At 42.2% G+C, this 13295-nt stretch overlaps 1 protein-coding gene across 4 annotated transcripts in view; it reads right to left on the minus strand.

Annotated features, from left to right (window-relative positions):
- The window catches only part of LOC142838283 (TRPM8 channel-associated factor 1), a 46113-nt gene that overhangs the window by 15264 nt on the left and 17554 nt on the right, over positions 1–13295 (minus strand). For 2 of the 4 annotated variants that reach the window (XM_075953633.1, XM_075953635.1), the window contains exon 2: positions 5674–6307. In XM_075953633.1, the coding sequence (XP_075809748.1) occupies positions 5674–6293 (620 nt within the window). In that variant the 5' untranslated portion in view covers positions 6294–6307. Of the gene's footprint in view, positions 1–5673; positions 6308–12810; positions 13072–13295 lie in introns of those variants that run through there. The other 2 variants (XM_075953634.1, XM_075953636.1) reach the window with 2 other exon arrangements.

The following is a 13295-nucleotide window of genomic DNA, read 5'->3' on the forward strand; positions in this document are numbered from 1 at the left end:
ACTACCATTCAATTAATTTTAGTATACATTGCCTCTTTTCTTATGTTTAGCTTCATAATTTGTGTCTGATGTGGATTCCCATCTGTATTCTGTGGATATGTTTTATTACCACTAGTTAATAAAGAAACTTCTTTGGTCTATGGCAAGGTGGAATAGAGCTAGGTAGGAAAACTAAACTGAATGCTGGGAGAAACAAAGCAGAGTCAGGCAGATACCATGTAGCTGCCAAAGGAGAAAGACACTAGAACCTGATTGGTAGACCACAGTCTTGTGGTGATACATAGATGAATAGAAATGGGTTAATTCATGATATGAGAGCCAGCTAGGAATATGCCTGAACTATTGGCCAGTGTTGTAATTAATATAGTTTCTGTGTGATTACTTGGGTCTGGGTTGCTGGGAAACCAATGCACAATTTCCATTTACATAAAGGCATTCAACGTGGGGGCAATGTGCATTCATTTAATGCCTAAGCTTTAAAAAAAGGGGGCTTCTAGACCCACAAAAAATGGGAGTCAATTCGAGCTTTGTGGTACCTGTATATTTTCAGAAAGGCTTTGTTTGCTGGTAGTGATCAGAGGCATGGCTCCTTTAAGAGAAGGCTTTCTGACTCAGTGTTAGCAGCAAAAACTGCCTGATTTGTGCTGGCAGCATGAAAGGCTCTGGCTCTTCCCAGAATTTCTGCTACAGAGCACTTAAATGGGGTTTGTGAGCAGCTTGTTACAAACTGCTTTATGGCAACACAGTCCCACTGTGTCCCTGGATCTGGGGCAATGAGCATGGCTCATAGAGGTGGTGAATATACATCTGCCATGTTGAATGGGGCAACAGGCAAAGCCACAGCAATAGTCCTAGCCATGCTGCTTAGCATTAAAAAAAAAACCCTCTCCATGTCAGAAAATGATTACAGATACACAATAAGACAGACTCAAACAAAAATACCTCTGAATGTGTCACAGTGTTAGATAAATGTACATGGGTTTAGGAGAGAGAGAAGAAAGAATATAGACAGTCATAGATTAAAAGAGTAAAGATAGTAAAATAAATGTTAAAAAGTAATAGATTAAAAAAATAAGTCCCGTAAAGATGGAATATACACAGAGAGTCTGTATTATGTGTATTACTGTGTTTTCATTGGATTTTTTACTATTAATGAGTTAACTGCTGAAAAACATTTGATTTTGGGACCTGCTAAGCTAAACCAACATGTATATTTTAAAGGTATCATGACTTGAAAATCTGACTCTAAGGATATGTTACTTTGGAAAAGAGATTCTGTTTCTGTTTTTATAGAAGATGAGAACCTGTAGATTCCTTCTAAGCTAATGTGGTTTGATGAAACAAGACCACCCGAAAGGTCTCCATGAACCCTAAAGTTACTTCACCTAACAAACAGCAGGAAGCAGTTTGGAGAAAACTATGCCCAAATTCCCAGAATGATTGTTTATAAATGTTTGTTTTCATTTAAAGAGAAATATGATAAAGAAATGAATACTTTACTTTGGTATGGACTTTGGTTTATTGATATAAAATTTAAAGTCAGTTTTTTATATGTGTATTTGTACTCTTATTTACGGTATTATGTTTATATAGCTCATTTAAAATGCAATGTATAATTAAATATTTCAGATTAATAGGTAATCATTTATAATAGTCAAACTTGTAGTCATGTTAGTTATGGTTTCTAGATATACAGAAATATATTTCAGTTAGATAGATAATCTTCAACACTTCAAAGATCTATAGAATATGGCATTTAAAAAGTTTTAAGAACTTAGACTATACTTGACATACATCTTCTCCTGGCAGTACCAATTACTTCAAGAAGAGGATGGGCACTGAAGAGGCTCCTTATGGTGTTGGTTAGCCATTTGAGGAAGGAAGTGGTCTTGATGGTATGTTATATAAACTGGACATGCAGGACCCACAGAAAAATGACTGCTGAACTTGCCTAAAGAAAGTGAGAGAGTCCTTCAGAGTTCCTACTTCATGGAAGAGTCTGCCAGACATTATAGAGGATACAAACAAAAGTAACTGAAAAACTACCAATGCAGGCAAAACAGTCTTTCAAATTTCCTGCTTCATTGAAAAGTTTGCCAGATATTATGGGCCTATAGGCTGAAGATGAATGCAACAACATTACAAAAGAAATTTGGGTGACTGTCCAGGCAACAAGATGCCTCTGTCTATTTTAGAGTTTTGAAAGTTGCTTATAATTCACTTCCTGTTTACGAAGGTAATATTATATCCTTCTGGTGTCTTTGGTGGAGTTGAAGAAAGTTATAGTTTTCCCTAGTTATGATAAACGATAAATTAGATATGATGCTTTAGGCTCACAAAGAATTTTTCTAACTGTAATTCATGCTTGACACTTATTTTGTTATATGTAATTTTTACTATGTCAAGGTTAAAACCTTCCTTTCTATTTGGACAAAAAAGAGAGATGATGTGAGATTCCCCTCTGTACACTGTGAATATGTTTTATTACCATTGGTTAATAAAGAAGCTTCTTTGGACTTTGGCAGGGTAGAATAGAGCTAGGCAGGAAAACTAAACTGAATGCTGGGAAAAAGAAGGTGGAGTCAGGCAGATGCCATGTAGCTGCTGAAGGAGAAAGATGCCAGAACCTTACAGGTAGGCCACAGACTCATGGTAATATATAGATTAATAAAAATAGGTTAATTTATGATATAAGAGCTAGCTAGAAATATGCCCAAACCATTGATCAAACAGTGTTGTTACTAATATAGTTTCTGTGTGATTTTTTGGGTCTGGACAACCAGGAAACCAATGCACAGTCTCTGTTTACATGTGTCTATCAATAAGTCTGTCCATTTCACCTGAGTTTTTGAAGCATTTGCTGGTATAGATTATGCAAATTCTCTTATTACCATTTTAATATCTGTAGATCCATATTAATGATATTACTTCCCTTCTTTACATTTTTAATTCTCCTTTATTGTCATGATCAGCTTATCTAGTGGTTATCACTTTGCTGATTTTTTTCAATCAAACAATTATTGACTTTACTGATTTGCTCTATCCTACATATATTCAGCACAGAACTACCAATAAACTCTAACAATCTGCAGCTCCTTCTTGCAAATACTCATCTATACCTACCCCAATGATGTGGGAGGTGATATATGCTCTGAATATGTTTTATTGCCATTGGTTAATAAAGAAGCTGCTTTTGGGAAATGGCTTAACAGGGTAAAGTGCTGTGGGACAAAGGTCTGTACCCTGTCACTTGTATTTTAAATAAATGCTGATTGGCCAGTAACCAGGCAGAATGTATAGGTGGGGTGTCCAGGCAGGAAGTAGAGGTGGGTCAACGAGAATTCTGGGAAGAGGGAAGTTTTAGTCTGCAGGTGTCATGCAGACAGAGAGGAAGCCAGACACAGAGCAAGCAAGATGTGATTGCCTCACCAAAAAAAGGTACCAAGCCACGTGGCTAACACAGACAAGAATAATGTGTTAATATAAGACATAAGAATTAATTAATAAGAAGCCTGAGTACAAGGCCAATCAGTTTATAACTAATGGAGATCTCTGTGTGATTTCTTTGGGACTTAACAACTGCGAGACCAGGAGGGACAGAAACTTCTGTCAAAAGTAAAGCCAGGCTGAAAGAGATATACATAGAGAGAGTATGTATGTGTCAGTGAGAAGACACATTGCGACCCAGAGACAGACACCTTTGCTGGAGCCCACCAAAACTTTCCCCATAGACCACGACCTCATGGTGATGCACAGATCAATGGAAATGGGTTACTTTAGGGTATAAGAGCTAGCTGGAAATATGCTTAAGCTATTAGCCAAACAGTATCACAAATAATATAGTTTCTGCGTGATTATTTCAGGGCTGGGCAAGTGGGAATGAACTAACAGCTTCTCCCAACACCCTGATGTTTTCTAAGTCACTTGAGGATACAACTTGCAAAACTCAGAAATCTCTTATAGTAATCTGAAAGTCAAAAGATTCTTCTGTGGATAATATCATTTCACTAATATTCAGGATGGAAGGGACACATATAATGTCAACTTGAAGGCTGGCTCATTTAGATTTCAACATGGTATTTAAATGAATGTGTTTAGGGCACTTGAATATGCGGGCTATGATCACTTGTTGAACATTCATTTCCTTGTATGCCTATTGACTTTGGGAACACACAGGATCACACTAACCAGATATGAAGGGAATGGTACCTAAAAGGGTGACCCAGAGGTTGTATCCCAACACCCTCCTTCTAGGTGGAAAGAGCTGGAAGGACATTCTAAGGAAACACTGTACAGCTACTAGCTCTAGATCCATTTCCAAATTCTTCTGCACTATAATGCATCACATCTTATTTGGCTTTTTAAATGTCTTCCAGATATTGTCATTAGAGATACTCCCATGCCATTTATTCTCAAATCTTTGTAACTCAGTCTTAAGATAAGAAATAATATCTGAAACAATATATTCAATAAATTCTGGGATAACTAATGGGTAAAAAGAAAGATAGTTTGCACTTCTTGTTGAAGCCCCAATTTGGGGTTAAAATGAGACAAGGTGACTTCTTTCCAAAAATAGAGAGGACACAGTTTGTCTGATTAATCTGTTATGAAGATTGATTAATTTAGCTTATTTATCATCCTTCTAAAGGCCTCCCTGGATTCTCCTCACTTTGCTCCCACTAGTTGGAACTAACTTGCTCCCACTAGTTGGAACTAACAGTGTTAATTTTTATGAGAAAGCTAAGAATTTTTATGTATAATGGAAAGTGACCTAGTGACGTTTTCTGCTCTTGAGAGGACCACAGCTTTTAATACTCCACATTCCTCAATCTAATCATACACCTAATGAATGTCTGCTAAGTGCTTATTAATCTGCTGCATGGACAACACCATATGTGTATAAAACAGATTGGGATACACTCTCTGGAACCTTCAGTGAAGCTTGCCATTGTACCAGCATCTGTCATCTTCATTCTTAGATGACCATTTGACCCCAGAGATAAAAGTCCTCTTCCAAAGCCTAGCATTATACATATAACTGTACTGTCTCTTTCAAACTCAACTTCCAAATCTACAATTTTCTGTTTTCTTCCTAAACCCATGCAAACATTTCCAAATACTCACCGCCTTCCAGACTTTGGCCCATAGGATTGCTCTATGATTTTCTTTTCTTAATATTTTCCTTTTCACTGTTAGGAAATCTTCTATGAATCTCCCTGCCAAATCATGGCAATTCTTGAGGTAAACAATATTTTTATTAAGCTAAGTGCTGAGGAATATCAGATTTAGTAGGAATTCTTCTCAAAGAGAAAAGTGGATTGGTCTGTGGAGGTAGTGTCAATGAAACCTTGCCCATCCTGAGACTCGGATTATTTTTTAAAAAAATCTAGGCCGGGCGGTGGTGGCACACGCCTTTAATCCCAGCACTCAGGAGGCAGAGGTAGGCGGATCTCAGTGAGTTCGAGACCAGCCTGGTCTACAGAGCTAGTTCCAGGACAGGCTCCAAAGCCACAAAGAAACCCTGTCTCGAAAAAATAAAATAAAATAAAAAAATCTAATTGACTGTGGCAAATACACGTCTATTCTTTTCTATTAAGTCTGGAAGGAACCCACAGATGGAATCCTGTCTGCATTTAATATGAGGCCAACTTCCCATCGTTGTAAGATACTCACCTAACTAAGACAGGGATCTTAGGCATCTTCTTAGAGACTTTATAGAAACTTGTGTCCGCTTTAATTTCAGTGAAGTACACACCAGCTACACTGGTCACCAGATTCCCAGGAAATGTGAACAGAACTCTTTCATCTTCGCCCTGGTTAGCCCAATCCCAGGCTTGGCCTCCTATGAGCAAGCCCCCTCCGCGCTTCACAAACTGGACTAGCTTGTCAGCCATGGTTTCACTGTAGGCATCAATACAGTAAACTCCCAGGGAGTCATTTACTTCAGGTTCAATTTGTGATTCTATTCCACAACTCTCGAGGATTTTCACCAATGGTTCTAATGCTGGGTGTATGCCAATGGGAGACTTAGAGGAGGAACGGAGCCATCCCACAGCATTGACAAGGAAAACAAAGAGCTGGGTTTCCACCAAGTAGTCCTCATGAGCTAGTACGATCATGCGACCTCTGCCATAGGAAGAGGCAGCAATGATGACCTGGCCCATGTCATTCACCATCACAGGAAATGAAGCCTCTCCAATAAGAAGCAGTTCACATGGGACAGAATCCTCAGGGATATCCCAGCTTGTCACTCCAGTCATAAGGGACTCAAAGACAGCAGAAGGAGTCTCCATGGTTCTGTTGGTTTCTACAGAGAAAAAGACCAAAGACCCAGTTTAGCAAAGAATGATTAAAGAATCAAAACCCAAGCAAGGTACTTCTACCAGCTGTAGTAATGACATTACTGTGTAAAAAGACGGACATTGAGACAACTTGAGTCTCAGTATCCATGTATTTAATTCATCCTCATGATCAAACTTAGAGAGTGCAAGATTTTCTTCTACCACAGAGGGAAACAACACAGAAAGAAGAGATGATGGTAGAATCGTGTCTCCCAAAGACAGTAGTTTGATTTCCTAATCCTCTGTTATCGATGAATGCAACTTGTTCTGGAAATAGGTTCTTGAGGTGCTACCTAGTCAACATGAGGCCATGTTGGATTTGGAAACTGAGGGATTGGCATGTAGCGTAGAGTGCTATTAGAAGATGGAGACAGAGAATGACGAGATGTGTCTGAAGACCGATGAATAACAAAGCTTGCTGGCAAAACCCAGAAGCTATAAGAGAGGCATGGTACAAATTCTACCTCTGAAACTCCAGAAGGAATCAGCATTACTGAAGCCTGGGCAGAAATATTTTAACCCTCCAGAACTGTGACTCTCAATCATCCTAATGCTACAACCCTTTAATAGAGTTCTTCATGTTGTAGTGACCGCCCCCCCCCATAAAATTGTTTCATTGCGACTTCATAACTCCAAATTTGCTACTGTTATGAATTATAAATATCTGACACTCAACCCCTGTGAAAGGGCTGTTTGACTCCCAAAGGATTGGGATCCCCAGGTTGAGAACCACCGCTCTAGAACTTTGCAGATATAAAACAGCATCATTTTTAAGCCACCCTAATTGTAATCATTTGATGTGGACGCCTCTGAGAACTGGTGCAGTGGTGCAAACTGCTCTGCTTTCGCACCTCTCCCATCCATTTTAGTTTCCTTGCTGGGCTTATTAACTTCAGTTGGGAGCATTTAGAACACCAGGCAGAAAAGTCAGGCATCTCCAGTTTCAGTCAGTCCCAAGCTGAATCAGAGAAACACGAAAGCTCTCTGTGGCTGAATACTACATGCCAGACAACCAGAAGCAGAATGTAGCAAATTATGAAGTTATGGCAGATTCTTCCTTGCACCTAAGACATAGCTGAGAAGAGTGTTGCCTGTATATACCAGATCCCAAATACCCTTCATTGGGAGCTTCGATTCAATGCTTCTCTACAATCTTCCACCAGTGTTCAGTCATGTGCACATACTACGCATTTGCTCTTGTACTTGTTCGGTTAAGAGTAAATCACTCACTTATATTTGTGAATAACATGGGATATTCACAAGGGAGAATTCGAATCTGCTGTTGGGTATTGTAACCATCAGACTGAGCATTTATTGATGGTGACTGCACAGTTCTCTTATTTTGCAGCTAATGTTAAGGCTAATGCTGAGCATAAGGAATAATGGCTATGGCATATATTTTTACATATCTCTCTGAATCCCTGGAAAAGACCTTGACCTGAGTGCTTCGATGTAACATGAGGGCCGGCTTGTTGGGGTTTCTGTCCCACCTGGTACCCCACAGCCGGCAAGGCCCCCAAAGAAAATCACACAGAGATCTCCATAAGTTATAAAACGGATTGGCCCACTAGCTCAGTCTTCTCATTAGCTCTTGTAGCTTATATTAACCCATTGTTCTTATCTATGTTAGCCACGTGGCTCAGTACCTTTCTCAGCCAGGTACTTTTCTCATCCTGCGTCTCAGTGGTCTGCACTGGAATGGGAGGAATGGGCTTTCTCCTTTCCAGCATTCTCATGTTCTCATCGTCCTGCCTCTACTTTTTGTCTGGTTGACCCGCCTATACTTCTTGCCTGGCCAATCAGTGTTTTATTAAAATACATTGACAGAACACAGATATTAAATACATTAAAATACATTAAATACATTAAAATACATAAAATACATTAAATACATTGACAGAACACAGACAATTCTCCCACACCACTTCGAATTCCACATCCATGGATGGAAAGACCTCTGTCCCAGGTAGCTAATAAACTCAAGTGCCTGCTGAAAAAAGCTGACCGCTGACTTGTGGCATATCCCTAACTTACAGAATCCTTAAATTTGGAGCTGTGTGTGGTGGTGAACTTCTGAAATCTTAGCAATTAGAAAGCAGAGGCAAACTGCAAGAAAATAAAATCCTATTATGTTACGCCACCTTATGTGCCGTCGTATAATATGGCTACCTCCTGGAACTGAGGCAGTGGTGTGGCCTGTGTCAGGAATTCAAGGGCAGACTTGGCTACATGAGTCTCTGCCTCTGAAACACAAAACACCTTTTCTTGCAGAAAAGAAGAGCTTCTATAGGTAAAATTCTTGAACCTAATGCTTTTAGCTGTTAAATACCAGCACTGACTTTTTACCCCTCTCAGAGAATAGCTAACCAGTCAACAGAAGTTAGGGAGGAACTTGCCCCTTCCTCGCCTTTCCTGGTGTCCATAAATAACCAGGACAGCAGCGCACTGCACAGAGAGAGTCACAGTATGTCCACTCTTCCTATTTCTTCCCATTTCCATTTGGCCACAAGCCCTGACGATATCTTTGCTGACAGTTTGCCAGCACACTGCGATTAACCCAATTTGGTTCTTTAGTAATTCATGTCTGGACTGAAGGAATCTTGTTTCCAAGTCTCTCTTGGGTCTGTTCCTACCCTTATTCTTCTGAAAGGACTCTAGTAACATTTTGTCCTTGAAGAGAAATCTACAGAGATTCACCTGTGTCCACTGGAGAGACCCTTCCCCAGTGTGACTTTCCATACGGTGGGGTGGCAGCTCCTGCAAGTCTCCAGCTGATGCCCTTCTCCCTCGAAGCTATTACCCAAGACAGTGGCAGCTTCTTCTCCCTCCCTCGAGCTCTCAGAGCAGGACAGATTCTACTTCTCTTCCCTTCTTCCCTCAAACTATTACCTAGGACAAACTCTGCTCCCATTTCCGACTTCCTTTCTGCTTCCCCACTCACATCCCGACTGCCACCCTTCTGGCTTCGGGAACTCTACTTTTCTAAGTTAAGTTGTACCCAGAGGAGGAAATTCAAAATTTGCTATGGAAAAAAACTAATCTAAGGCACAAGTCAGACAATAGGAAGAATATAAAGTATAATTAAGGTTATTAAAGGATGAACTGAGATATAGAGGAGGAGGCAGAGTAGAGAAGATGGATAGATGAAGGGGAACATGAAGATAATTAATTGGCCCATCCATACCCCCTTGTAATAAGAGTGGAAGAATTTTAAAAATACATCCATAGATGCTGAATGCCCCCCCAAACCTACAAATGGACACTAGTAACTGAAACCGGGGAGCGGGCATGGATCAGAGACAAGGGAGTCTCCGAGGATCACTTTCATGTATGTGCTCCAGGATCTGAAATTCAGTCATGCACTTAATCAATTTCCACACATCTCCCTAGACACTCCATCGTACCCCAAATGACATCCAGCGGCACATCGCCTCGCACCTCACACATTCCCTTAAGAGAGACCCACCAGACCTCTCTGTGTTGGCCAATGCTTTCCACAATGTGGAAGTCACACCCTCTGAGAAGAGAATTCATATTTATACACCTAACTCATTAGTTGTTCTCTGAGACAGTTTGTGTGTACATGACTTAAATCTATTTGGCATCTATTTAGAATGATCTAGATAATATTTTTAGTGAGAATTTCAAGCCCCTGTGTACGTTTTGAACTTTTTTTCCTGTGGCTAAAACAATAGAGCAGCAACAGCAGTAATGACAGTCATAGCAAAACACTCCTCATTAACTTTCTTATATTGCAACACATAATTTATTAAATTTGCTTAATTTTGACAAACTTAAAAGGCATATATTATCACTTTCTCCACTGTACAGTTTCTGGGGGATAAACCCCAAATCTTTTGAGTGGTCAGGGAATTTGTCACTTGCTTAATATCACATAGGTGGGTAAATGATGAACCTAGGCTCCCAATCCAGGAAATGCAGAGCTGGAGTACAGTTCTTTTAAAAATATTTATCTGTTTTATGTGCATGTGTGTGTGCTGGCTAGTTTTATGCCAACTTGACACAAGACAGAGTCATCTGAAAGGAGGAAGCCTCAATTGGGAAAATGCCTCCATAAGTTCCAGCTGTAGGGTATTTTCCTACCTAATGATTGATGGGGAAGGGCTAGCCCATTGTTGGTGATGCTATTCCTGGCCTGGTGGTCTTGGTTTCTAGTTAAAGAAACAAAACAAAAAGGATGAACATGCCAGTAAGCAGCACCCCTCCATGGCCTCTACATCAGCTTCTGCCTCCAGGTTCCAGCCCTCCTTGAGCTGCTGTCCTGACCTCCTTCAGTGATTAGAATATGATGTGGAGGTATAAGTCAAATAAGCTCCTCCCTCCCCGACTTGCTTCTGATCATGGTGTTTCATCTCAGTAATAGTACCCCTAGTACAATATGTGTTTGAGTAGAATGTACGTTGGCTGTGTGCCTGCGGGAGCTAACAGAGCTCAGAAGGAGTTGGAATCTCTGGATTTGGAGTTATAGGTGGTTTCAAGGTACTATGTGTGTGCTGGAAATCAAACAATAATACTCTTAACCACTGAGCTATCTCTCTACCCAAAAGCAGAGGTTCTTAAGCAGCAAGAATATGTTAGAGTTTGCTAAGTTCCAAGATTTTCTTTATGTGCATATATATCCATGGAAGCCCCAGTTAAACACAGTAGCCTGGTCACATTGGGGATGGAAGGGGGCAAGTGTTTTTCTTCATATAAATTTTCATCCTTTAAATTGCCCCCCCCAGCTCTTATCCTCTCTCCTGTGTGATAGCTGTGGTCCCACTGAACTTACTACCATCTCTGTCCGTGCAAAAGTTATCCCAGGTGCAATCTGTACAGCAGGGAGAAAGCAGACATTCCAATCCGATCACAAAGCAGTCCCATAGCCCCAAACATGGCCTTCCCAGAGGAGGATGTATGAAAAGGGAGGTGTGGCCATCTTGGGGGCAAAGGATCCCTCACAGCTTGCACTTCCCTTTGATTTCAGATCTGCATTCCCTAGGTAGCTGTCATGGATGTATGACTGAGAGATGGATTTGAGGGTAAAGGCACACCTGGGGTACTACTCTATAAACGGCTAGCCTGACCTTGCACTAATATCTGAAACACAATTCTCTGTGTCTTCTCTTTTCCATGTCCCTTTCTTCTAAGAAGGCTTTCTTTCTTTTTCCTTATACATCCGAGACTTTTCCCAACATCCACCATGCTCTGCTAACCTAGAATTCAAACGTATCCAGTTCTTTCTTTGACACTCCACCCTAGACAGTTCCCACCACATCTTTATTTAATTTTAGCTTAAGAAATTGTTTCATTCACACATCGCAAAGAATGTATAATGCACTCAGAAGAATAATACAACAGTTAAAAAGTTAAGCTTTTTACTTGATAAGATTAACAGCATCAGTATTCCAAAGAAGTGTCTCTGGAGTCCCCCAACTTGGATCCCTCCATCCCATCCTCCTCAGGAGTAAAATTAAAAACTTGGGTTTATGGTCCCATGTTCCTGTCTCACCACACTGAACCCTGTATTCCAGGGTTCCCAGGGCTGTCTCCCTCTACCTCACACTTGTTCACTTTTCCCGTTGGCTTACTAAAAACGAGGTATTTGAGGATTCTGACCCGCCCTTTGCCATTAAAAGCCCAGGTGCTGCTTCTTAGCTGTGGGTCTGCTTGCCCCAGAGGGATTCTATCAAATACGCTGTGTGATAAAGATCTATCCACACCACCGGGGCAGCCACAACTACGCTGGAGCCTGACGAAGGCCGCCCCCTCACCTCCTTTCCCTTCCCTCTAATGGCCAGTCTGCAGAGTATGTGGGTGACGTCAGAGGAGGGGAGGGGGCGCTGGAGGAGGGAGGTTTGGCTAGCAGAGGAGGAGGGCAGCCAAGTGGAAAATCTCAGGCTGCGGATTCTCCAGGCCTCTGGACCAGAGACTGCCCTGTCCTCTACACACACCCACACTCCAGGCCCCTGTGAACAATGCGGAGTGGGCCAGCGATCTGGGTCCTAGTGATCCTGTTTGTTAGGCTCCAGAAGCCGTAGGATGAAATGGTGCTTTATCATCAGCTACCTGTGTGACAAGTACGCCCACGCCCAGCAGCGCATTAGATGTGCTACTGCTGGTGGGGCCTGTCTAGAACTCACCCACACAAAGCGGTTGCACACAAACGTCACTGTCAGACCCAGGCCAGTAGGAGCAAGATCGCGGGGTAAGTGGTGTGAGTGGGGGTGGGGGGTGGGATGCTCAGCCTTGGAGCACAGCAAAATCCCCGTCAGAAGGCTGGCAGGAAGCACCAGGCAGCCGCTGTCCAGATCTGGACACACCCAGGCCCGCAGCATCCAGGTCCCTCTCGTAGGTCGCCAGCGTCCCCAGAGTAGCCCTGGTCTCCCGCTCGGCCCGCCTCCAACCCCGGCGTCCAACCCGGGTCACAGGCTCCTTCGCCCACCGACTTTCCCTGAGGGCCACTCACCCTGCGATTCCACCAGTGCAGCTGTCTTTGCGCTGCAAGGGCCGCGGAAGCGAGCGAGCCAGGGGCTTCTCTGCAGAGTACCGCGGTGTCTCGGAGCAGCGGCCAAAAGCCTGAAGCCGAGCGGGGAGGAGACCCAAGCCAGAGAAGAGGAGGGGTTCCTAGCCAGTCTCCTCCCACTTCCTCCGGCTGGAGTGGGAGCCCGAGGGGCGGCGCTTGGCAGGAGACAACGCTTCTTTGTGTCGCTGGCTCAGGCGACAAGGCATTGAGGTGGATTAGGGACACCTAGAGGAGGTCTCATCCTAGCAATGTGGATGGCCATTTTATTAAAACTTCAGTGGGTTATTTCTGTTTACTAGGAAGGTACAGGATGAACCAACCAAGGCATGTGCATTCTGATTTACCGAACGCTTACGCAGAACCCAAATCCCTGTTTAGTTTAGGATGGATGGACCTTCATATATTGCCTAGGGAAACGCACACGAATT

The sequence above is a fragment of the Microtus pennsylvanicus genome, chromosome 19, assembly GCF_037038515.1.
Source record: "Microtus pennsylvanicus isolate mMicPen1 chromosome 19, mMicPen1.hap1, whole genome shotgun sequence".
Taxonomy (NCBI): domain Eukaryota; kingdom Metazoa; phylum Chordata; class Mammalia; order Rodentia; family Cricetidae; genus Microtus; species Microtus pennsylvanicus.